The 26,507-nt window shown below is 36.5% G+C and overlaps 1 protein-coding gene across 1 annotated transcript in view; it reads right to left on the bottom strand.

Annotated features, from left to right (window-relative positions):
* Positions 1 to 26,246, bottom strand: part of COPS3 (COP9 signalosome subunit 3) — a 30,060-nt gene extending 3,814 nt beyond the window's left edge. Inside the window, exons 1-9 of the mRNA XM_039847585.1 lie at positions 26,089 to 26,246; positions 22,707 to 22,836; positions 20,463 to 20,575; positions 20,324 to 20,373; positions 18,738 to 18,830; positions 17,262 to 17,441; positions 14,511 to 14,651; positions 12,797 to 12,970; positions 9,355 to 9,441 (exon numbers count right to left, since the gene is read on the bottom strand). Of these exons, the coding sequence (XP_039703519.1) occupies positions 9,355 to 9,441; positions 12,797 to 12,970; positions 14,511 to 14,651; positions 17,262 to 17,441; positions 18,738 to 18,830; positions 20,324 to 20,373; positions 20,463 to 20,575; positions 22,707 to 22,836; positions 26,089 to 26,143 (1,023 nt within the window). The 5' untranslated portion in view covers positions 26,144 to 26,246. The remainder of the gene's footprint in view (positions 1 to 9,354; positions 9,442 to 12,796; positions 12,971 to 14,510; positions 14,652 to 17,261; positions 17,442 to 18,737; positions 18,831 to 20,323; positions 20,374 to 20,462; positions 20,576 to 22,706; positions 22,837 to 26,088) is intronic.
* Between the last annotated feature and the right edge of the window lie 261 nt (positions 26,247 to 26,507).

Here is a 26,507-nt window from a genome sequence, read left to right as displayed (position 1 = left end):
TTCCATTAATGCCCAGGCGGAGAAATAGTCTATTAAACATCACGAACAACCAAAGTGAAAAGGCATCTCAGAAAGAAAGAGAAAAATCTCCAGAAAATAAGCTCACATGTACAGAAACATGCAAGTTAAATGACAGAGAATTCAGGATGGTACTTCTGAAAAAAACTCAGTGAATTCTGAAATGAGTCATATCAACAATTTCAAGAATTGAAAAAACTACTAGATGAGCAGAGCAAGGAGACTGAACCCCTCAAAAAGAACCAAATAGAATTTCTGGAGATGAAGAACACACTGCAAGAGTTGAAAAATAAAATAACAAGCTTGGGAAATAGAGTTGACCAAATGGAGGAAAGGAACAGTAATATCAAAGACAGAAACCTAGAAATAAATCAGAAGGAAGAAGAAAGAAACTGAAGAATGAAAAATAATGAAAGAGAAATTCAAGAACTAGCTGATACCATCAGGAGAGGAAACATAAGAATAATGAACATTCTTGAAGGAAAGGAAAAGGAGCAAGGACTAGAAAGCTGGAGCTTGGAATTCAAGAAGTTAACATAACACCCAATTTTCTCAACCCCAAAAGGCCTTCACCAAGACACATTGTATTAAACTATTAAAAAATCAACGACAAAGACAGAATTCTCAGGGCAGCCAGGGAGAAGAAAACGGTAACTTGTAAAGGAAAACCCATTAGATTATCACTGGACTTCTCAGCACAATCCTTACAAGCCAGAAAGGAATGGTATCAAATATCTAAACTATTAAGTGAAAGGTACTACCAGCCAAGAATAATGTATCCAGCTAAGCTCTCCTTTAGAAATGAAGGAGAAATAAAGACCTTTCCAGACATACAAAAACAGAGGGAATTCTCCACCATGAGGCCTGCACTACAAGAAATACTGAAAGGGGTCAGCTCACCTAAAACAAAATGACAAAAAAATACATAATTAGGAGTAAAGTGACCATCAGGCGAACAGAAGCAGAAAGTGCAACCCTTACTAAGAAAAGGGCATTATAAGCATAAATAACAAGAAAAGAATTGTTATAACAAGATAGTAATGAACGTTCAGCATACATAGGGACAAATTGAGACAACAATGACTGAAAGGGGAGGATTCAAAGATATAAATTCGCAAAGGGGAATGGAGACAAGGCACGTGTAGAAGAAAAGGGACGACTGTAAATATAACTATCCTTTACATATTTGTAATGGTAACCACACACAGAAGATTCAGAACTGAAGTACATAACATAAAAAAAAAAAAAGGACCAGAGTGAAAACCCACAAAAGCCAACCAAACTAAAGAAAACAGAAACACAAGGACAAGGAAGCAATGGAAACACCGAGCTACCAGAAAGCAAAAGATAAGATGGCTATAAGAAGACCTCATATTTCAATAATCACCCTAAATGTAAATGGACTGAACTCACCAATAAAAAGGCACAGAGCTGCAGATTGGATAAAAACACAAAACCCAATCATATGCTGCCTCCAGGAGACACATCTCAGCTCCAAAGACAAATAGAGAATCAAAATGAAAGAGTGGAAAATGATATTTCAAGCAAATGGCATTCAGAGAAAAGCGGGAGCGGTGGTACTAATATCGGATGAAATAACCTTCAAAATAAAAAAGGTAAAGAAAGATACTGAGGACACTTCATAATGATAAAGGGAATCTTGCACCAAGAAGACATAACAATTATTAATGTCTATGCTCCCAATCAGGGGGCCCCGAATATATAAAGCAATTACTAACAAAAATAAAGGGAGAAACACTATCGTAGTAGGGGATCAAAATACCCACTGTCGGATATGGACAGATCATCCAAACAGAAAATCAATAAGGAAATAACATCCTTAAATGACATTAGACCAACTGGACATAATTGACATTTACAGAGCCTTCCATCCCGAAAGAGCTGCTTATACATTCTTCTCTAGTGCACGTGGAATATTGTCAAGGGCTGAACACATACTGGGACACAAAAAATTAGCCTCAACAAATATAAGAGGGTTGAAATCATACCAACCATATTCTCTGATCATAATGCTTTGAAACTAGAGATCAACTGCAGAAAGAAAGCAGGAAGAACCACAAATACATCGAGATTATATAACATACTACTGAAGAATAACTGGGTCAGAGAATAAAATGAGATCAAAAAATACATAGACATGAATGATAATGATAGTACAACATATTAAAACTTTTGAGATACAGCAAAAACGGTCATAAGAGGATAGTTCATATCATTACAAGCCTACCTCCAAAAAGAAAAACGAGCCCAAATAAACAACCTAATGCTTCATCTTCAAAAACTAGAAAAAGAAGAACAAATGAAGCCTAAAGTAAGCAGAAGGAAAGAAATCAAATTTAGAGCAGAAATGAAACTGAAAACAAAAAAAATAGAAAAATAAATGCGACAAAGCTGGTTCTTCAAGGTTAATAAAGTTGACAAACCCCTGGCTAGACTAACTAAACAAAAAAAAGAAAGGACACAAATAAACAAAATTAGGGATTAAAGAGGGAAAATTACAACAGACACCACAGAAATACAAAGAATCATATAAGAATACTATGAAAAAGTATATAACACCAAATTTAATAACCTAGAAGAAACAGACCAGTACTTAGAAAAACACAACCTTCCCAGACTGAATCAAGAAGAACTGGAAAATCTAAATAGGCGATCAGCAGTATGGAAATTGAAACAATCATCAAAAACCTACCAAAAAGTAAACGTCCAGGACCAGATGGCTTCACCAGTGAATTCCGCCAAACATTCAAAGAAAATTTAATACCTATTCTCCTCAAACTCTTTGAAAAAATCAGAGAGGAGGCAATACTTCCCAACTCATTTTTGAGGCTAATATTACTGTGATACCAAAGCCTGGTAAAGATAACAAAACAAAAGAAAACTACAGACCAATATCTCTCATGAACACAGATGCAAAAATCCTAAATAAGATACTAGGGAACCGAGTACAGCAACACATTAAAAGGATTATACACCATAACCAAGTGGGCTTCATCCCAGAGGCAAAGGGATGGTTCAACATACCCAAATCGATTAATGTGATATACGACATAAACAAATTAAAAAAATAAGAATCATATGATATCAATAGATGCAGAAAAACCCTTCGACAAGATACAGCATCTATTTATGATCAAAATACTTAACAAAATCGATTTAGAAGGAAACCACCTTAACATAATAAAGGCCATACGACAAACCCTCAGCCAACATTATACTTAATGGTGAAAAAATAAAAATCTTCCCTCTAAGTTCAGGAACAAGATAAGGCTGTCCACTATCGCCACTGCTATTCGATATCACATAGGAGGTCCTAGCGAGTGCAATCAGACAAGAGAAAGATATAAAAGGCATCCACATAGGAAACGAAAAAGTCAGACAGTCATTATTTGCAGATGATATGATTCTCTATATAGAAAACGCTAAAGACTCCACAAGAACACTACTAGAAACAATAAGCAAATACAGTTAAGTTTCTGGATACAAAACCAACGTTAAAAAATCTCTAACGTTTCTATGCTCTAATAATGAAGTGTCAGAAAAAGAAGTGGAAAAAATAACTCCTTTTGCAATTGCAACAAAAAGAATAAAATACCTAGAAATAAATCTAATGAAACATGTGAAGGGCCTATATCATAAAAACTATAAGACTCTATTAAAAGAAATCAAAGAAGATACAAAGAAATGGAGAAATATTCCATGTTCTTGGATTGAAAGAATCAACATAGTTAAAATGACCATATTATCTAAAGCATTATACAGATTTAATGCAATCACCATCAAAAGCCCATTAGCATTTTTACAAGAAATAGAACAAAAAATCATCAGATTTGTATGGAAGCACAAAAGATCCCAAATTGCCAAACCCATCCTGAGAAAAAAGAACGAGGCTGGAGGTATCACTCTGCCTGACTTCAAATTATACTACAAAGCGACAGTGATCAAAAAGGCATGGTATTGGCAGAAAAACAGACACACGGATCAGTGGAACAGAATCAAGAGTCCAGAAGTAAACCCATATTTATATGTGCAAATAATTTTTGACCAAAAAAGCCAAAAACATACAGTGGAGAAAGGAAAGTCTCTTCAATAAATGGTGCTGGGAAAACTGGAAAGCCACCTGCAAAAGAATGAAACTAGACAGTTATCTATTGCCATATGCCAAAATTAACTCAAAATGGATTAAGGACCTGAACATAAGACCTGAAACAATAAAATGCATAGGAACGAACTCAAGGATCTTGGACTTAAAGAGGATTTTATGAATTTGATCTCAAAGGCAAGGGGAGTAAAAGCTAAAATAAATGCATGGGACTACATCAAACTAAAAAGCTTCTGCTCAGCAAAAAAAAAACCATCGATAAAGTAAACAGACAACCATCTCAATGGGAAAATATATTTGCATGTAATGCCTCCGATACGGGCCTAATATCCAAAATATACAAAGAACTCATACGACTCAATAACAACAACAACAAAAATGATCCAATCAAAAAATGGAAAGAGGACCTGAACAGACACTTCTCCCTAGAGGACATACAAATGGCCAACAAATACATGAAAAGATGCTCAACAGTACTAGCTATTAGGGAAATGAGAATCAAAACCACAATGAGATACCATATCACACCTGTTAAAATAGGTATAATCAACAGGACAAGTGATAACAAATGTTGGAGAGGATGTAGAGAAAAAAGAACACTCATACACTGCTGGTGGGACTGCAAATTGGTACAGCCACTATGGAAAATAGTATGGAGGTTCCTCAAAAAACTAAGAATTGATCTACCATATGATCCAGCAATCCCTCTACTGGGTATTCACCCTCAAGACTTGAAAACCCATATCCAAAAAGATATTTGCACAGCGATGTTTACAGCAGCATTATTCACAGTGGCCAGGACATGGAAGCAACCGCAGTGTCCTATGATAGATGACTGGATAAAGAAGCTGTGGTACATGTATACAATGGAATATTACTCAGCCATAAGAAGAGATAAAATATTGCCATTTGTTACAACATGGATGGACCTGGAGATAATCATGCTAAACGAAATAAGCCAGACAGAAAAAGTTGAAAATCACATGATATCACTTATATGTGGATAAAAACCTAAAAGCAACAAATGAACAGGACAAAGAAACAGAGACTCATGGACATGGACTATAGACTAGTGGTTACCAGAGGTAGTGGGTGGAGGGAGGTAGATGGGGTAAAGGGAGTCAAATATGTGGTGACAGGAAGAATTCTAAGTATATTTACATACAATGTAAATATATATTTCTTACTGTTAAAGTATACAGCTGAAACTTATTGGATTTTGTTAACCAATGTCACCACAAAAAAAATAAATAATTAAATAAAGAAATGAATGAATGAATGAATGAATGAATGAATGAATAAGGGAGTGGGGAGATATATACAACAAAACCAAGTGGGATTTATCCCAGGTGTGCAAGTTTGAACATTCAGAAAATCAAGGTAATTCATCACATCAGCAGGCTGAACAGATTATGATCATATCAACAGATAACAGAAAAAGTATTTCATAAAATCCAATACCCATTCATGATAAAAATATCTACAAAAAATCTTCAGCTAACATCATAGTTAATAGAGAGAAACTTGAAGCCTCCCCACAAAGATCAGCAACAAGGCAAGGATATCCCACCACACCACTCCTTTTCAGCATTGCGCTGGAAGTTCTAGCTAATATAATAAGGAAATAAAAGGTATATAGATTGTGAAAGGAGAAATAAAACTGTCTTTGTTCACAAGTGACATGATCATCTATGTAGAAAATCTGGAAGTATCAACAACAAAAAAACTCCTGAAACTAATAAGCAATTATAGCAAGGTTGGCAGAATACATAGTTAATATACAAAAGTCAATTGCTTTCCAATATACCAGCAAGTGGAATTTGAAATTAAGAACAATACCATTTACATGTAACATTCCCCTCACCCCGACCCAATGAAATACTCAGGAATAAATCCAACAAAATATGTACAAGATGTATCGAGAAAACTACAAGTCTCATGAAAGAAACTAAATAAATTGAGAGGTATTTCATGTTCATGAATAGGTAGACTCAATAATATCAAGATGTCAGCTCTTCCCAACTTAATCTATAGAATTAACACAGTATCAGTCAAAATCCCAACAAGTTATTTTATGGATGTTGACAAACTAATTCTAAAGTTTATCTGGAGAGACAAAAGACAGAAAAGCCAACACAATATTAAAAGAGAAGAAAAAAGTTGAAAGACTGATACTGACTTTAAGACTTGTTATAAAGCTACAGTAATCAAGACAGTGTGGTACTGACCAAAAAAAAAAAGACAAATAGATCAATGGAACAGACTTGGGAGCCTAGAAATAGATCCACATAAATATAGTCAATAGATCTTTGACAAAGGAGCAAAGGCCGTACAATGAAGCAAAGACAGTCTTTTCAACAAATGGTTCTGGAACAAATGTACATTCACATGAAAAAAAATGAATCTAAACAAAGACATTATACCTTTCACAAAAATACCTCAAATGGATCACAGACCTAAATGTTAAATGAAAAAGTCCTAGAAGATATCATAAGGGAAAATTTAGATGATCTTGAGTATGGTGATAACTTTTGAGTACAACACCAAAGGCATGATCCATGAGAAAAATGAGCTGGACTTCATTAAAATTAACAACTTCTGCTCTGTGAAAGAAAATGTCAAGAGAATGAGAAGCCATAGATTGAGAGAAGATATTTTCAAGACACATCTGATAAAGGCTGTTAACCAAAATGTATAAAGAACTCTTAACACTCAACAATAAAAAAACCAAATATTAAAAAATGGGCCAAAGACCCAAACATACACTTTACCGAAGATCTACAGGTGGCAAACAAGCATATGAAAGGATGCTCTACATATGTTGTCAAGGAAATGCAAAATAAAATGAGATAACACTACACACCTATTAGAATGGCCAAAAGCCAGACAATGACAACAAGTACTGGTGAGGATGTGGAACAACAGGACCTCTCATTTACTGTGGGAATGCAAAATGGTACACAGCCACTTTGGAAGACAGTTTGGCAGTTTCTTACAAAACTAAACATATTCTTACCATATGATCCAGCAATCAATCACACTCCCTGGTATTTAGCCAAGGGAGCTGCAAACTTATGTTCACACAAAAACCTGCACAAGGATGTTTATAGCAGCTTTGTTCAAAATCGCCAAAGTTTGGAAGCAATCAAGATGTCCTTCAGTAGGTGAATAGATAAATTGTGCTATATACAGACAATGGAATATTAGTCATTGCTAAAAAGAAATGAACTATCGAGCCATGAAAAGACACTGAGGAACCTTAAATGCAGATTACTAAATAAAAGCAGCCAAACTGAAAAGGCTGCATGCTGTGTCATTCCAACTATATGACATTCTGCAAAAGGCAAAACTATGGAGACAGTAAAAAGATCAGTGGTTGCCAGGGGTGGGATGAAGAGGCAGAGCACAGAGGATATTCAGGGCAGTGAAAATACTGTGTATGAGACCATAATGATGGATACATATCATTATACATTTGTCCAAATTCAGAGAATGTACAACACCAAGAGTGAATCCTAAGGTAAACTATGGACTTTGAGTAATAATGATGTTTCCCCATGGGTTCATCGATTATAACAAATGTACCACTCTGGTGAGGAATGTTGATAATGGGGGAAGCTATGTATGTGCAGAGGGCATAGGATAAATGGGAAATCTCTGTTCCTTCCCCTCCATTTTGCTGTGAACCTCAAAGTGCTCTAAAAAAAAAACGTCTTAAAAAAAATCCTACTTTCATGGGTCTTACACTCTAGGGCAGAATTTTTCAAGCTTGGCAGTACTGACATATTGGGCCAGATAATTCTTTGTTGTGTGGGCTCTCCTTTAAATTTTAAGATGTTTAAAAGCATCTCTGACCTCTGCCTTCTGGATGCAAGTAGTACCCCTAGCTGTGACAACCAAAGATGTCTTCAGACAATGCCAAATGCCCCTTGCAGACAAAACACCTCCAGATAATCCAGAGCCTGTTAGGTTTTGTCTGGGTTGGTCATGCAGTGTTCAAAATCCATCCCCCTCTTCTTTGACCCCTCACAGCATTTTGCTAGCTCGAGTGTCCTGGCTGGTGTCATGACCACTCATGTATCTCTTCTTACCCGCCACTGAAGAGTGAGTCCTAGGGAGACTCTAGCTTACTCATTCCCTGTTACCCGTGTAGGGTTAGCAAGATGCTCTTAGCATGCACTCCAAGGTTAGTTAAGTCATAAAGGTTTTGTCTGTTTGGGGGATGCATGTGTGTGTTTTGAGGGTTATCTTGAAGGGAAAAATCCTCAAAATATTTGTAAATTGAACTATGGAAATAAAATACTCCATTATCACAATGGAAAATAATTTTATTACTCCTAATCCTAATATGGCAGTGCTTCTGAAATCACAGGGGATATCACTAGCAGAAAAATGTAGAATGTTGACTTTCTACACATAAGAAGATTTGCCTGACTTGAGCTGAGTACATAGGTTTGTTCTGGTGGATCAGAGCAGAGCCATGTACTTATATAACTGAATAGGTAGGCAGATTAGAATCTCAACTTGGTTGGTTTACCATGTAGTCAACTAAATGATGCTTATCCAAATACAGGGGAATGGGAGATGCAACTAGGAAGTGATAAACATGGGTGTCAGGTATATACTGGTAATATCTGATTTCTGAAGCAGGGTCCTGAGCACATGGGTGCCTGCTTTAGCATCCTTTACATCAACACTACCCTGAGTGTAGAAGGGGCTCAAGTCAGACTGCAATCAATGACATCACTAAGTGCACTGCCTAGCTGAACAAGACTTTGTTGGTGATGGTAACAGTATCCTGACCTACACAATGATAAGGGCACAAGCTCATGACCTTATCATGGACCAGCATGCCAAGTAGCATTGCTTTAAGCCTCTTTAAATAACTGAAATATCTCAAGTGTTTTAAATGTTTACAAAAACTCTTGACAATGAAAATATAAATAAGGAGCACAAATGTAAATCATGGTGTGCCCTATTTGTGCTTATTTGTATTTATATTTGTGCTCCTTATTTATATTGTGTAAATCATATGAGTACACATGACTGGAAAACCCCATAGATCATAAGGTAATAAAGCAAAATTGTCCACAGGGGTTGACTGTGGATGTCTCTCCTGTCTTCCTTTCTCATGTTTTCCATAACAAACACCTGTTACTTTTACAAAGACAAAAATCCACTAATAAACTTCTTAAAAATGAAAACACACTTACCATGTGTAGGACATATTTTTCTGCTTCCTGAGGTCCAGATAACTGCACACGACTTGCCATATCTTGTAATGATAGTGTTAAAAAGGTCTGAAATTCAAAACAGAATTAATCACAGGTAAAAACAACCAAGAAATTTTATTAAATGTGTAGAGTTCTACTAAATCATTGAAAATTTGCTTTCCATTATTGTACAAAATACTTTTTTGTTGTGAAGATGACTCAAAATTGATGAACCCAGTGGTTTTAGTCATTACTTTTCTAGAGGAGTAATGGCTTCTAGAAATGTATCCTACACATACTTTCCTATGTCTGAAATGACATATATGCAAGGTTATTAACTATAGCATTGTATGCGATAGCAAAAGATTGGAACCACCTAAATGTCTATCAACAGAGGATGGTTAAGTATATAGCACAATACAATTATATAAATGTACTACTATACAGTTATAAAAAAAATTAAAAAGTGAGGACCTTTTACGAACTGAAAAAGAATTCAAGATATGTACATCACTAAATATAAAAGAGAAAGATGCATAACAGTGTATATGGCATGCTAATATCTATGTAAAAAAGAATGCATGCATATGTATGAATGCACACACACACACACGTATGTGTGACCTTATATGTGCACAGACAATCTCTAGAATGATACTCAAGAAACTGGTAACACTGGGTTGCCTCTGGGTAAAGAAAAATGGTGGGTGGGGTATATGAACTAAATGGAGTTTTTCGTATCTTTTGAATTTTGTAGTATAAATGTATTATCAATTAAATAAAAGAAAAATGGAACTATCACATTCACCCTTCAAAATTCGAAGCGAAAATGTATAAACAAATGGAGAGTTAGAAGGAAACTGGTGTTTACCATTTCTCTGCTTGGAACTTAATGAAAATGTCTCTTTCAGCAACAAATTAAAAGAGCTCTTCTATTTTATTTTTTTGAGAAAAGCTGGCAATATTTATAACAATGGCATTTTCAGAGCAGGGCACGTTAAAACTCTGATTTTGAAAATTCTCGATAAATTACCAAAAAAAAAATCTACATATAGTTTAGTTCAGAGAGCAATACCCAAGAAAATAAAATTATTGTTAATTTTAAGAAGTATCTAGTAGTTTAACATAAAGGAGAACTAAAAAGTGGACATTTCTAAGTACATATAAAAGTATCATTTGTCCTATTTCAAAATAATCAGAAACTGCGACCTGAATGTCCATCAGTAGAGGACTGGTTGAATAAATTATGAATTATCTATACAACAAACTACCAGGTAGGGTATTTGTAATACAGGGTTATGTTGCTGGGAAAGAGGTTTAAGACATATTGAACAAAAAAAGCAGAGTACAAAATAGCATATAGAATATGATCCAAATTACATTTAATTGGGAATGTCTACATACGCACATAGAAAAGAGACAGAAACAAGAGGAATCTAGAAAAATGTCCATGAAAATGTTAACATGGAGTAAGGGATTTAGCCTCCATGACCCTACGTGCCTTCCAAGCAGCAATACTATGGGACACAGTTCTTGTTATCAACACTGACACAGTCTTGTTGAGACTTCTTGAAAAGCTTTTGATTTTCTGACTTCTGAATAAGAGACTAATCTGTCTAGAAAATCCTTTGATTTTTTTTACCCCTTCTATTATTACATATGGATATGATGTCAAAAAGTATAACAGCAACTATCAAAGATTTAACCTTCTGACTAAAGATAGACTTTAATGACACTGTCTCTGGCCACCAGTAGCCATGCTGTTCCTCTCCTATGTCCCCAGGGCAGTGCTTATTAGCTCAGTGGACCCTAATTAACTATGAGTCAGCACATGCAAGACCCAGCCAGTGCCCCAGCCCTGGACTGACCACCTCAAGGTCTTTCCTGTTCATATGGTCAAAATCATGTTCTAGATTTACCTGATCCAAATCAGAAAACTGTACTTTCCTATACAGACTTCTCAAAGGATAAACTATCAACTTATTCTTAGTGAGAACCTGTGGTTGACTACTTCACAAGATAGTTGACTGATGATTTTTGCAGTGATGCTTACTTATTAGATTATGTAAGTTCTAATTCTTTAACTTTGTCATTTTGAAATTTAACATTTTCCTGAAATACACCATCTTTTAACCTTGGTAATATTTTGATCTTTTTATCTAATCCTCAAGTACTAGTAACAAACAGGGTGCAGCTCTTTTTCAATGGCTCTCTTGATGGTGAGACAGGAAATGAGAATGCTTCTGTTGGCACCTGGACCAAACAGAAAATTTTATGGGGAGAATAAGGCAGCTTGTTACCTTGAGTCCCATAGATCCTTTTTTGCCTGTGGTCAAGTTAGTTTTTCTCTGGCTGACAGGTTACATTTGCTTTTTTACTTTCTTAAGTTGCTTCTCTTTCAGTCTTCATTTTCCTCTCACAAATTAACATTTTACAGTTAACATTTCCTTTTGTTAGTCAGGAAGCTATAGTTACCCTCTCTAGCATATTTAGGAGTTTCCTTTTCTTTTTCAGTGACCACCTTCCTTCCTCTTCTTGCATAGTCTACTGCCTCCATGACTATCCTCTACTCATCACTTTCCCCCTCTGGAGAAACTCCAGGCCCTCCAGTGTCAGATCCATCATTCTTTTCTATGCTCCACTGGAAACCCAGCAGCCCTCCCATTACTAGGTCACCTAGCAATAGACACATCCTATTCTTGCTCCTCTGTTCCTTCACCCATCATCTCACTGCTGACATAGGGCAGAAGGTATGCATAGGGAGAGTTTTACCATGTTCTCACCAGCTGTGAACTGCTGTAGCTGACCAGACTACTTCTCAAGTGAAAAAAAACAATCTTCCATTTGTTTAAGCTGCTCCTAGTCAGCTGCTCCTATTCCTTGCAGTATATGCCTTCCTAGCTCACATAGGATTTTTCTTTTATACTTTTATATAATAATAAAAAAAAAAAAATCAAATTACCTTCACTTTAAAAATAAAAATTATATAATTGGCTTACTTTCTACAGTTCAACTGCACATAGCTCATTCAACCCTGGCTTAAACGGTAATTAACGTCAGAGTACTACTGTGTTCAAATAGAGACACAGCCTCAAAGGTTCCAAGGCTGGTCGCAAGGGACTTAATCTGCATTGTTAGCATCACCCCATCTGCCCATGAAACTGTTTACCTCTCTCAGGCTACCTTTCCTTGCCTCCCAAAGTAGCCATTATCTCCTACCCATCTTCTTCACCTGTCCCTCTTCTCAAATACCCTGTTCTAGCCCTAAAAAGACCAAAAAGTATAAATCAAACTCTAAGAAATTGGTTGCAATCATTCTTTCTTAATATGGAAATCCTGCCACACTTTATTCCTGTATCTGCTTCCTCAGTACTGAGAGGGAAAAGAGATGAGGGGGAGGCCCCAGGGAGTCAGGAAATGTTGAGGGTAGCACTTGCCTCACCTTGGTTAGCCTTTGAATATTCTTCTTATAAAGAGAGGACAAGCATTGCTTCACCAGTCCCATGTTGTTATCACGAGTAAAAGTTTCACTGTGCTTATGTACCAGGTTGCGGAGTTCTGAGGGATTATTGGTTGAATAAACTTGTGCTAACTCGTGGTACGCATTGCTAAGAGGCTAAAGGTTTGAAGGTGAGGGAAAAAATCAGATTACCATTAGAGGAATAAAATCTGTATAGGAAGTAAAAGAAAACATGGTACTGTATTTTGAGTAAGTACATTCGATATCCTTTGTTACCCAACAAATGCCTAATTTTTAAGACCAAAGAGAGAAATTCACCATAATTTATTTTCGAAAAAACTGTGTAGAACAGAGCAAATAAGTGCATAGCAGGTGAAAGTGCACTGCATTTAGCAAAGGCATGCACGGTTCTTTTTTTTTTATTGAAGTTACATTGGGAACAAAGAAGGCAGAACTTCCATTTTTCTCAACTCTCTTGCACTCTCAGACACACACATAAACAGCTCCCCAGATACAAAAGGACAATTTGATACTTTTAATAAGGAGGAAAACAGGACTAACGGCTGAGGGCCTACTGAGAGCCTGAGCTGCCTTTGGCATTTTATTTTACACCATTATCCTTTATTTTAAATATTAAGAAGTTGAGGCAGAACTCCAAAAGAATGTGGAGTGCTCATGAGAAGCACAAGTATAAACTGGATTCAAACCTGCATCTCTACTCTGAGGTCTGTGTTCTTTTCACCATTTCTATCTCATAAATAAACTACTAATGCTTGTGAATGACACCATTTTATAAAAGCATTCCTTCTGTAACAGGCCAGCTCAAGGGCCACCTGAAGGAACCATGGGAGTTCTCCAAAATGATCTGAGAATGGCTATCCTAAACCTGTCCTGTCTCTTTTCCATGGGATCTCTCTTAGCCACCTTCCCTCCCCTACCCCACCCCTAGTCTGTGACTAGGCAGCCTAGAAGCCCGAGAACCACAATAGGGCTCTTAGATGAAGGACACTGGCTATCTTCAACAAAACATAAAAATCTTCTCATCAGGAATATTTTCAAATTAATATCTTGTAATTTTGAGTTTTGTACAAGAACGTGGTAAAATTGTTATTAAAATTATTGTGGCCTCGATCTTTTGAATTGCTCAATGTTTTTTTAAAATCACGAGCATGTATTTCAAAAAAATTTTTTTAAATAGTTATTTTTTGATGTGGTCCCAAAGCTGGGTTGTCAGTGAAAACAAAAGATCAGTGAGCAGAACTTGCAGTCTTCACACGGGAGCTCTAGTATGATTTTCCAACACCTGGGCAAATTGAGTTCAATAAAAGCAGCAATGCTTTTTCAGTATTTTCACTATATAGTAATGAAGAATAAAAAAAAAAAAAAATCAACCCTTATTGGAGCTTAAACATCTATGGCTGTAAATGCCCAGAGCAAAAGTCTGAAAATAGATTCCTGAGGAACATTCTGTCTCAGTCAGGTGAACAGAAGGTGTATGAACTGGAATGGAATGGAGTCAGAGATTCTGCCAGAACTGCTACTCCCAGACTCCTAACAAACATTTAAATGTCTGCTAATTTGAAGCTGTTGGGAGAGCTAAACCACTATAAAATAAAATTATAGAACTATGTATTTTTACAATTTCCTATGGATTTAATATGTCTCCTAAGAAGTCAGTTTTATTTTAAAAACTCACCTTAATGAATCTACCCACAATTTGAGATGTGTATTTTGGCAGCTGTTGTACTTTTCCAAGTAATATCAAAGAAACTAGAATATACTTTTTATATGATTCCAACATGATATGACTGACCGCCATGGCAGGGGTAGTTATGGCCTGAGCAAGAGAAGAATATTTAGTGTGAAGATAGCACATTGTAGCAGGAATCAACCATATATAATGCTTTAATTAAAAAACAATATTTACATTAAAAGTCCTATTCTTTTTTAAAAAAACATCTTTATTGAGATACAATTCACATACTATGAAATTTATCCTTTTAAAATATACGATTCAGTGGTTTTGGTATGTTCACCATGTTGTACAACTATCGCTACTACCTAATTTCAGAACACTTTCATCCCCCCACAAAAGAAATCCCATGTCCATTAGTAGTCATCCTCCTCTCCCCCCAGCCCCAGGCAACCATTATTTTACTTTATGTTTCTACGGATTTGCCTAGTCTGGACATTTTATGTAAATAGCATCATAAATATGTGGTCTTTTGTGACTGACTTCTTTAACTTAACATGTTCTACTCTGTATCAGTACTTTATTCCACTTTATAGCTCAATAGTATTCTGTTGTATAGATGTACAACATTTTGTTCATTCATTCCGTTGATGGGCATTTGGGTTGTCACTACCTTTGGCCACTATTAATAATAATGCTATGAACATCTGTGTACATGTTTTTGTGTGAACATGTGTCTTCATTTCTCTTCAGTATATTTCTAGGAGTGGAACTGCTGGGTCACACGGTACCTCTATGTTTAACATTTTGAGGAAATCCTAACTCTTTTCCATAGTGACTGTACCATTTTACAATCCCACTGGCAATTATGAGGGTTCCAAATTCTCCATATCCACAGCAACACTTATTATTGGCTGACTCTTTTTAATTTTAGCCATCCCAGTGGGTATGTGAATTGGTATCTCATTATGGGTTTGACTTGCATTTCCTTGATGACTAATGATGATGAGTATCTTTTCATGTGCATATTAGCCATTTGTTTATCTTCTTTGGAGAAATGTCTGTTCAAATCCATTGCCCATTTTTAAATTTTCGTATTTTTACTGTTGAGTTGTAAGAGGTCTTTGTATATTCTGGATGCAAGTTCTTTATGAGAAATATGATCTGCAAATATTTTTTCCCATTCTGTGGCTGCCTTTTCACTTTTTTCACCTGGATTTATGAAGGTTTAGAAGAACTGAAAACTATCATCCCCAAATTAGCCCAATGTTACAAATCAAAACCCAAACCACTGAGCCTATAAGGCATTTGAGATTATTCTGCAAAAACACTCATAAGTGCATGAGGATACATGTATAATAATCTCCAGTGCAACATTGCTTTTATAGTGGAATATCAGAATCAACTTACAGTTCCATCAACTGAGGACTAGGAAACTAACTAGGTCATTCTGTGGCATAAGATAAAGATAAAAAGATAAAGATGCTTTCACTTTATTTATATAATGCTATACTGAATTTTTTTCAGTAAGCACATTCTTCTTTGGGAATTTTCTTTTAAAAGTAGTAAAAAAAGTCTGTATCATCTTCTGAGGTTAAGGTACTAATACCATCTACAACTGCATGAATATTATTAAAACATAGTGGCATGAAGCAGACTAACACTAGACAATGCTTGTCATTAGGGCAAAATCAGGGATTAAGTATATTTTCAGGTAAAAGGCTTCTATCCATAAATATAAAAAAAAGTTTTGTTTTTAACATTTTAACTACTTATGATAGAAATATTTTTCTAAGTACATTGCATATTTTCCTGCCTTTTAAATGCCCATATCATCTTCATATTTCTAGATCAGTATGCGAATCATCAGTTATATTGGGCTGTAAAATAATAATGCATTCAGTGGCTATGAAGTGTATGTTTATAATTTTCTGAATGAAAAATTTGACTCTGTACTCTTGAATATTTTACCTGATTAGACAAATCCTTTAATGACACCAGCACCTTCTGGTGACCCTTCCCTAAGTGCCATTGGCAGTGCTTGTCAACCCCCACTCACTGAGACAATGCTCAGTCATAGATGTATACACAGGTATTTATGTGTAAGCATTTCAACTAAATTGTGATCTCCTTGAAGGCTTAGAATATGCTTTATTACCTTATATGTGCTATGGATAAAATACGAACTTATGAATAGCTGACAAACTTATCTTAAAACACTAGTATCAGCCAATATTTTATCTTTTCCAGACTGAGTAAACCTCCAGAACATTCTATCAAATTGTGTAATATGTCTCATTACAAAGACACAGACAAAAGTGGGAGAGATTTTTTCACTATGTACTACTTAATACTCTTTGAATTTGAACCACGAGAATGTTTTACTTATTAAAATAATAAAACTTACCACCACACATGGTTTTAGAACAAGACATTTAAATGATCATTCAGTTCAATCTCTTCCTTATATGCAAAGGAAGCTATAAATGTCAAGAGATGTACAGAACTTAACCCAAAACAGAGAGGGTATAAGTGGCAAAGCCTAGATTAGACCCCACTCATTAGTGCTCCTCCCCCAACTGCTACTGCCCTTCAACGTAAGGAACAGATTACCACCATTTATATGATTATAGAGAAACAGTCTTTGAAAGGACCCAACTCAGAGGCTGGGGGTCAATCTGCTCCAGCTATGCACTTCTTTGATCGTAAATATTCAAAACAACCTTGGGGGCATTGAGAGAGAGGATTGATTACCTGTTCATAAAAGTAGAGTGCTCTTTCAAAGTTCTTCAGCCCAGTGTAGATCATCCCTCCATAATAATAGTAACATAAAAAGTGCTTTGCATCATAGGCTCCATTCTCTTTACAGATATCCATCATGTCCACATCAAGATACGGAAGGGCAGGCTTAAAGCATTTTGCCAGCAAACAAAGCTGTGAAAAAATTTATATTACATCGTCATTTTAATTGTACGTTAGCAGAAGCAAATTCACAGATTCTAGAAAGTATGAGAAAATGATATTTTGTTTTACATTTTTACTTACAACTTATAACTCATTATAACATTATAATGATCTAAATGTCAACATATAAAATAGCATTTCTTTATAAAAGACTAACTAGCCATGAGATAAAATACTCCATAGATGAATTAAAGCTCATCTATCACTTAACTCGCCTAGAGATGTGCAAACAAGTAAGTCCTTTTAAATCTCTTTGCTGAACTAGTAGAATAGAAATAGATCGGCATGGTGTAATAAAAATCGAAGTTTTTTCTTCAATTATACTTTTTCACTTTCAGGATCCTTTAGGTAAGCGTAGGGAATTGTGCAACTCAATAAAGCAAGCACAGGCAACGTTCCGTATATGGGTGATGGAAGCACAGGTGTAGACATAGGTACAAATTTAATATTAGAGCATTTAACTGGATGTATATTATACTTCAATCACGAAAGTTTTTGAAAAGAAAGCACATCTTCATGTAAAACTAGAACATGTGCTTGAAATAATCTACATACCATGTTATTCACTAAGGAAACAATCTAAATACCCTATAAGGACTGGTTAAACTCATATTATGGAATGCAGCTATAAAGCACTAATATGGAATCATCTCCAAGATACATTAAGTAGAAAAAAGCAAGGTATATAAAAGTTTGTAGAGATTGCTATTTATGTTAAAAAAAAAAAAAGAGAGAGAGAGAGAAAGAGAAAATATCCACATATTTGCTTGCTTGTATGTGCATAAAATATCTTTGGAAGGATAAATATACTGCTAACACTGGTTTCCTTTGGGGAGAAGAGATGTGGCTAGTGATTAGAGTAGTAGGGAGACTTCATTATATACCCCTCCCTTTTGTCTGCTGGATTTTGAACCATGTACAATAAATAAATAACATTTTAAGGTGTAAGAAGTTATCTGTGTTTATTCTCAGGTTCCACGATTCCTTAAAAATAAAGTGACTTGGGATTTTTTTTTTTAACATCACAAGCATTATGCTATCTGTTCTACTCACATCACAAGCCTGCTAGCTGAGCACCATTCTGCAGTTTGTATCCAGCAGCCTGCTGAAAATTCCCTTACTAGAAACATACCTTTATGTTTCAACTTCTGGAACATATTACAGTCTCCACTAAATTGCCTATATTTATCTAATCTGATGTCAAGCAAACTGACAACCAACATTCTACCGCTAACTCAGTGTGACTCACACTCTTTGGCAGCTTACCTGGCAGAGATCAGCATGTATTGAGGTCAGCTGGTTTGTATTCATCTGCATCTTGTCTATGGCTTGTTTAAGGATGCCAATTCCTCGCAGGGGCTGTCAGAAATGACATCTCTTTCAGATAAGTTCTCAAAGATGGCAGCACATTGGATCTTATGTTGTCACTTACAAATAAAAAATAACACTAATTGATAGGTTCCTTTAAATAACAATATGAGGTTTCCACACTCTTTCAGGACTGTCCCTATTCAGTCAGAAAATGTTTTCTTGTTTTTTGTGGTATTTAGAGTAATTCAGGACTTTTTTAAAATCATAAATCTTTTTTTACAATGAAGACAAATAATCAAAAGCAATATTACTTTCTCAACAGTTCATTATATTTACATCTAAATAAAAATTTTCCAAATTATTTACAATAGATGAAAGCCTATGCTTAATAAATTTAATTTTGGATAAGGATGCTGGCACTCTGCCATTGAACCAGCATCCTTATCTAAAATTAAGTAGGGCAGGCTAGATATCATCTATAAATTCTCTTCAACAACATCTCTCACCTAACAATTACTATAGAAACTGATACCACAAGTTATAAATGGACCATTTCCTCCACTGATTAAAAATAACATGACCAAGTTTCAAGTGAGGTACAGTTTCTGGATAGGAGATGTAACTCTAAAAGAGCTGAATAATTTACATGGTTTTTAAAGTAAATATTTGTTTGGTTTTTTTTAACCATCTCTTTCAAACCACAATTTATTCAGTACTCCTGTAAAATACCAACTGGTTCTTTGTTTTGTCTCCTTCAAACCACTAGTCTTAAAGTTCAATTTCAAATATAAAAGAAACACCCAAATTATAACTTGTGTCAATATCACAAGAGTTAAAAACCAACGAACCGTTTTAGATTAAAAGAAACACAGGAGACATTACAATATAATGCAAACCATAAACTGAGATTTTTGTGATGCAGGAAATTAGCAAAACAACTGGCAAAACCTGAATACTATCAGTAAATTTGTTAAAGATTATATTATGTTTATCTCCTGACACTGACCACTGTATTGTAGTTATGTAACAGAGTGTCCTATTTTTTTAGGAAACATTCATTGAAGTATTTAGGATAAGGGGCATCATATTTATAATTTACTTTCCAATGGCTCAGGAATAAAAGAGAGAAGGATAAGCAAGTGTGATAAAACGTTAGTATCTGGAGAATCTGGGTGAAAGGTATATGGGAATTATTTATATTATTCTTGCAACTCTCTATAAAGCTAACATTGTATAATTAAAAGTTTAAAAAATTTTTTTTAAACCCCAGCATATTACAAAGTAAAGACATAGAATGGTAGTTCCAAAAACGACCACCACTAGCAGCAGCCTCCTTGAGGCAACCCTTCTCCTTGCATCTCGAAGTCCTAACTTGTGGTAGAGGTTAGCTGTCTTTGTAGCAAATGCTTTGACTACTATGAAGTGACCACATATATTTAAGTGTTAGGCTGCTTAGTACTAACCTAGAACCTTAATAAATTAGTTCACTGTGCAATTTAGATATATAACAGAACTATAAATACTTGAATAACATTGCTTACCTGTTTTCTTTCCACAAGGGCATTTGTTAACTGATGGCAAAGCCCAGCAACTAGATATAATAACAAAATATTGAAAATATAAATCGCTAGACAGGCAAAATACATCCAGTGGAAAATAACAAAATGCTATTTAGCTTACAAGTGTCTGTTGCATATCGAATATGCTCCCCATTACAAGTACTGATGAAAAGCTGAACCTGTGAGAATAACGTTTCGAAGTCAGGAACACTGGGCATAGAAAACTTCACAAATCTGGAATAAAGAGAAAAGAATCAATTTATCCTGATATTTCACGGGGTAAAAATGTAGAAATAACAGGCCAGAAGTCCATCCTGCCTCCAATACTCTGAATTAAAAGAGTCATAGTATTCTTAAAAATTAAGAAACAGAGTCGATAATATTCTCCTGGCCTGGTTCTTTGCATAATCAAGACATAGGACATAGACACAAAAGAGATTAAGAAAAATATGCTTAAACAAGAACAACTTTCAAAAAAGAAAACTCCATTAAATAAGGCCAAATATCAGATCATCTTAATACTTGTGAAAAAACTGAATTAAACTTTTAACCAAAAATTTTAAAAATATTTTTCTTTTGAGCTCCAATGTGGTCAGGACTATTTACTCATTTCAAAACCAGTTGTTGCTTTTCCTGCTCTAAAGACAATAGACTGAAGGGGACAAGGAACTAGAGCAATGGAGGCTGTAGCAGTTTTCAAGTTAAAGATGCTGCTGCCAGGACTCAGGTGATGCTGTGGTCCATCTGGGAGAAAGAAATATCTGATGGGCAGGACAAGAAGGATTGCAGGTACTGAGAAGGTGGAGGACCCAGGTGATCCATCCTGAGTCACTTGGCAGATAGGTGGTGCCTTTCAATTCCCTACGATAAACGCTCTGAGAGGGGATCAAAGATAGGTTTGGGAAAAGAAATCATATAACCACTCAGGCATTGCTTACAAGTAAACTTCAAACTTTTTTTTTTAATGACCTGTTAAAACTAATTTCAAGAAAAATGAAATGGATATTATTGCCTAATCACAATTTCTCCTACATCTTTCAAGTTGTACTTCCATCTGTACAGTATTATTCGACTTAAAAATGTCACCTTACACCTTTAATTACACTTGTAATTATCAAGTGTGCCTGAAACAATCTCATTTGGGCTTTATAAAAGGTCAGTAAGGCACTATAATTTCCACATTATAAATAAAAATAGGAAGCTCAGGGCCCCATGCCTCATAACTAGAAGAACATAATTTAAATCCAGGGTACTCGGAAACAAGTTCAGGGTTCTTTCCAGGTTTTCTTTTACTGATATACAATGGTAAAACAACTTATAGCTTCAAAATGCTTTCATGTATGTTATACTTCATTTGATGTACATATAAATGTAAGTTTGTGTGTGTATAAAACATGTTATTCATTCTTGTGTGTGTATAAAACATGTTATTCAATCAGCAAATAGAGACAACAGAAATTTTTACTAGCTAGCACCATCCCATACAACTTTCTGTAATGGTAGAAAATAGTCTACATCTGTGCTGTGCAATACAGTCGCTACATGTAGCTACTGAGTACTTGAAATGTGGTTAGTGCAATTTAGGAACTGAATCTTTAACTTTTAAAAATTAATTTACATTTAAATAGCCTTATATGGCTAGTGGCTACTCTATTGCAGAGTATAGCTCCACACCCTTTCATTCTGACAAAGTTTCTTCTCTAAACTCTATTCTTGACCCATATCTTAGTCTCAGGAATCCCAGCACGAGTAAAGCCTGACCTTTGCCTTTCAGTCTTCCTGGTTTATTTGTATTATTTCAACTTTCATGACGACCACAAAATCCCAATTTATACTAAAACACTGAGAAAAATAATTCTACTGTCAGGTACACAGAGTTACAAGGAACCCCAAATGAAATAAGAACTATTTAATTTGGTCTTAAACAGTTTACTTGTTTGAACAGAATTCAAAGTAATGTGGCTTTTGAGCATTGGTAACCTCACTCAATATATTCCACCATTCCCTGTCTCACTCTTCTCTATTTTCTTTCTGAGTTTGAAAACATGACAATTCAATGTATTACATGAATAAAAGTATTCAGATAAATGCAAACTATAGTGCCCACAACTGAGATGGCCATTCATTTTTTTAGAATAAATTTCAAAACACATACAAGAGTTAAAAAATAATAAAATTTAACAAAATATAACAAGTAATGATTAGCTGGGATGAGTAAAATGTTAACTACTAATGACATGACTTTAGTTGTGCAAAATCGCTCAATGTTGTTTACACGGCTTACTTCCTACACCAAAAAAATAAAGTCAGAAAGTGAATAGTGTTCAGTTGTAGCAAGCACAAAACTATAAAAGATGCCCCTTACAAAACAGCGAGGACGCCCAAGGAGTGCTCTTGTACATCCAGAGCCCCAAGCACAGTGTCCAGATGGGATAAGTTCTTTGCAAGGAGTTCTCCACTCTTGTTGATCAGTTCACAAAGCTGAGTCATTTGCCCTGGAAAACAGGAATAACACTATATCATTCAGTTATAGCAATAACCAAACTAAAAGAAGTATATTATAGCTGGACTTCAACCTCAAAGTAAAAAAAAAACTAAAGATAATTTCTTATATGTTCTTTATTTCAGATGAGGACCCAGAAGGGCCAGAGAAATGAAATGACTCTGCCCACAGCCTCAAAACTAGATGTCCCATTTCCCTCTGGCCCCCAAGTTTCTCTTTTTCCTCCATTACTTTTTCTGGTCCCCCATTCCAGAAGTGTACACATTACTATCACTAATAATAGTGATATTCAAAACATCCAAATATGATTTAATTTTACTTAAGTCTCTCAGCACCATTCCTTTCTCTCTCCACTGCCTCAATTCATTTCTTGTCTTAAACTACATCAAAAATCTCCTAAATAGTCTGCTTACTCTACTCTTTCCTCCAACCCATACTCCACATTGATACCTGTGCGATCTTTCTAAAATGCAAAATTTAATCAAATTACTCCAATGGCTTTAAGAAGTCTAAATGCCTTGGCCCAGTAACCAGGCCCTACGCCTTCTCGGCTTTACCTCTTGCTAATTCCTTTCACACACAAACTATTTGGTCACACCAAACTCAGAAAATTCCATCAACATTCCACATTCTCTCATCTTTATGCCTCTACATGTGTTCTCCATGTTGAATGTTCCTTCACTCTTCTCCCCCATGTCTTCCACTACCTGACTCATATTTTGTGCTCATTTGCCTGGGTCTACCCTCACTTCATCTCCCTTCCCATGGCTAACTTGGATATTTGTCCTCTCTGTGCCCTCTCTGCATCACCTGTGATGTGATTAGGTAATTCAACATAAACTCAGGTGGAGAGACTCATTTCTCTAGCTTCAGAATACAGTGCTTGCTTAGTAGCCAATCAATCAACAAGCAGCTTGTTGAATCTCCTAATGGATCCATTCATCTTTCCCTAAACCAATGTTGTTTTAATAACTGAAGTATTGAATCTAATTAGGCCCAAATTGGTACTTTGAAGTAGACTCACCAATTTTAATAGGTTATTCTGAGAAGAGACATCATGGCCACACTCTATACTCTTAAATCCCACTAGCTGTCTTTCTGGTAGTGGTGGTGGGGGCAGGCGTATATATGTGCCCATGGGCATCAACCTTTTAAAATTCTTCCCTCAATGTTCTCTTTTACATTCTGAACTTCAAGCTACCTACACCAGTCATTTCTATTTAGTAGGTGGGTGATTTTTTCCTTATTAAAAAACATTTAACTAATACAATGCTTAAAATCCAAGTGACTGTAGCTAGGAACTTTGATAATTTAATTTCTGGGGCTCTTATACTATAACACTTTCATATTTGATAACTTTTACCAAAAATAAAGGAAATATTCCATTATTATTACATGCATTACAAACAAGAATTTAAAAATCCATGATCTTATTAGGTATCATTTTATAAGATAACACAAGTTGAACTGGGAAAAAGTCTGGTAGGTATAAAATATGCAGCTTCTTCCAGTTAAATAATCTGGTGCTCCTTAACTCACTATTCTAAATACATTTACAATGATTTGAAACATCCAGAAATAAGCATTTCAGTACATCATTTTTTCCCCAATTAAGTATTAATGCTGAGTTGAGACTTAAAAGCTGGGTCACTATGATAACGTAAGAGTTAACTAGTGCAGGGCCAAGGGGAGAGTCAAAAGTAAGTTTAAGTGTCACAGAGCACATGTAAAATGAGCCCAACCAGAGGTCTGGCCAATGAAATTTCCTCTCCTCAGAGCTAGCTGGAGATCATATTCCCTTCACTTAAGGTCCATGATAGAAAAATCTGAATAAGCAGAGAAAATAGACACTAATAAACATTTACTATGCTATAAACATGAGGCACTGAAGCCGAGGGCAGTAAAAGTATATTTATCTCTGCCTGGCAGACTGTTCCTAAAGCAGTGTCTTGTACAGAGCACACACGCAAAGCTTTCAGATAAGTGATCCCGCTCTTGATGCTCAACAGATCTAGTTCCCTTTTGTAGATGAGAAAATTGGCCCAGGGAAATTACATGGCTTGCTCATGAAATGACAGACAGGAGTCCGACCCAAATCTTCTAACCACTCTACATCCTGGAAAGTAGAAACTGTGTCATAATGGTTTCTTCATTCATAGAGACTGAAAGTCAATGCCTTACCTGTGAACCTAATTTCTATCAATAATAAGGGAAAATAGACAGGTATTTTCATTAAACATGTCTACATATCAGTTAAGCCTTATAACAGGTAGATATCTCCTCTCCATTTTAAAAAAATGGAGATAAAGAGACTCAAGAGACTAAAGGTGACTTGTCCAAGGTCACGCAGCTCCGAGAACTTTACAATGGTCAGAACTTTAAAGTACAGTTGACAATAATTTGTAACCAATTATTGCACCCCATATTATAGGCACTGTTCCAAGTACTTTTACATGGTTTCTCTCACTCAATCCTAACAACTCTATGAAGTACGGACTTATTTTTATTTTACAGATGAAGAAACAGGACAATTAAAAGGCTCTTCACAGCCAGTAGCCAATTAATCCTGAGTCGAGGGCTCTATCAAGTGATGAGGTGAATGAACCAAACAGCAAAATTAAGGACGAAGTTATAATGGTCACAATTCTACCCCTAGAAATGGAGTCCTACAAGCGATAGCTCCCCCCGACATTCTGCAGGGCTAAAATAGGCGTGGAGGCTTCCCGAGGGCGAGCCGGGAGGCAGCTGAGGGGCCGGCCAAGGTGAGCTTCCGAGCCAAGGCACCCAGAAAAGGTTCTCCTCGCTCCCTCTACCGCGGCCTAGCCAGGAGACGGCTGCCGCGACAGACGGGCCCGTGCACCAATCATCGCGGGCAGGGGAGGGGGAAGGGACCAACGGGAGCTCGGGAAGGCGCCCAGCGGAAGTCACCGCCCCTAAACTGTCAAGCGAGGTGCCCGGGTGGAAGAGGCCTGGGCCAGGGGTAACGGGTTCCAGGCGGCCCCATGGAGGGGAGGCAGCCAGGCTGCCGAGGGCACTGGCCAGCAGAAGAGGATACGGAACCTGAGAACGCGAGGGGGCTGCTCCAATTTAGCCGCGCTTGATCCCGCCCTGGTCTAAGCGCCGCAACCGCGAGTCCAGCTTCGGAGACGAGGCTTAAGACTAACAGGGCGGTCGCAGCCGCTCCTGTTGGCGGTTGGGGATGCAGGCCGGTCCCGCGGCCCGGAGGGTCGGCTCAGGGCCTCACCTTGAGCTGAGAGCTGCCGGACACTGTTCACAAATTGCTCCAGAGCAGACGCCATGTTTCCCTTGGGCGGCCGGAGCGCTAGAGGTAGCTCGCGCGGGAAAAGGCGGCCGCTCTGGGAGGTGGGGCCGGGCGGATCCAACGGAGCGCCTCAAGAGCGGCAACGTCACTTCCGTCAGCTCAATCACCGCGAGATCACTTACCTGAGCATCAGTTACTATTTCCATGGAAACAGTTCCGCTGCTCACCGCATCGGGAAATTAGCTTTCTTTTCCTTCATTCTTCATTCTGAGCACCTGTGAAAACCTTCTATTTAATGCGGACGGTGGGCAAAGGAAGAAACTAAACTCATAATTAGGCACATATTTCCAGGATTTTGCTAGGAATGGCCGTCCAGTTTTCCATCTGGCCAAATTCTGCCA

The sequence above is a fragment of the Pteropus medius genome, unplaced genomic scaffold (assembly GCF_902729225.1).
Source record: "Pteropus medius unplaced genomic scaffold, Ma_sr-lr_union100, whole genome shotgun sequence".
NCBI classification, from domain to species: domain Eukaryota; kingdom Metazoa; phylum Chordata; class Mammalia; order Chiroptera; family Pteropodidae; genus Pteropus; species Pteropus medius.
The sequence above is the reverse complement of the archived record's forward strand: the minus strand, read 5'-3'. Positions and strand labels throughout refer to the sequence as shown.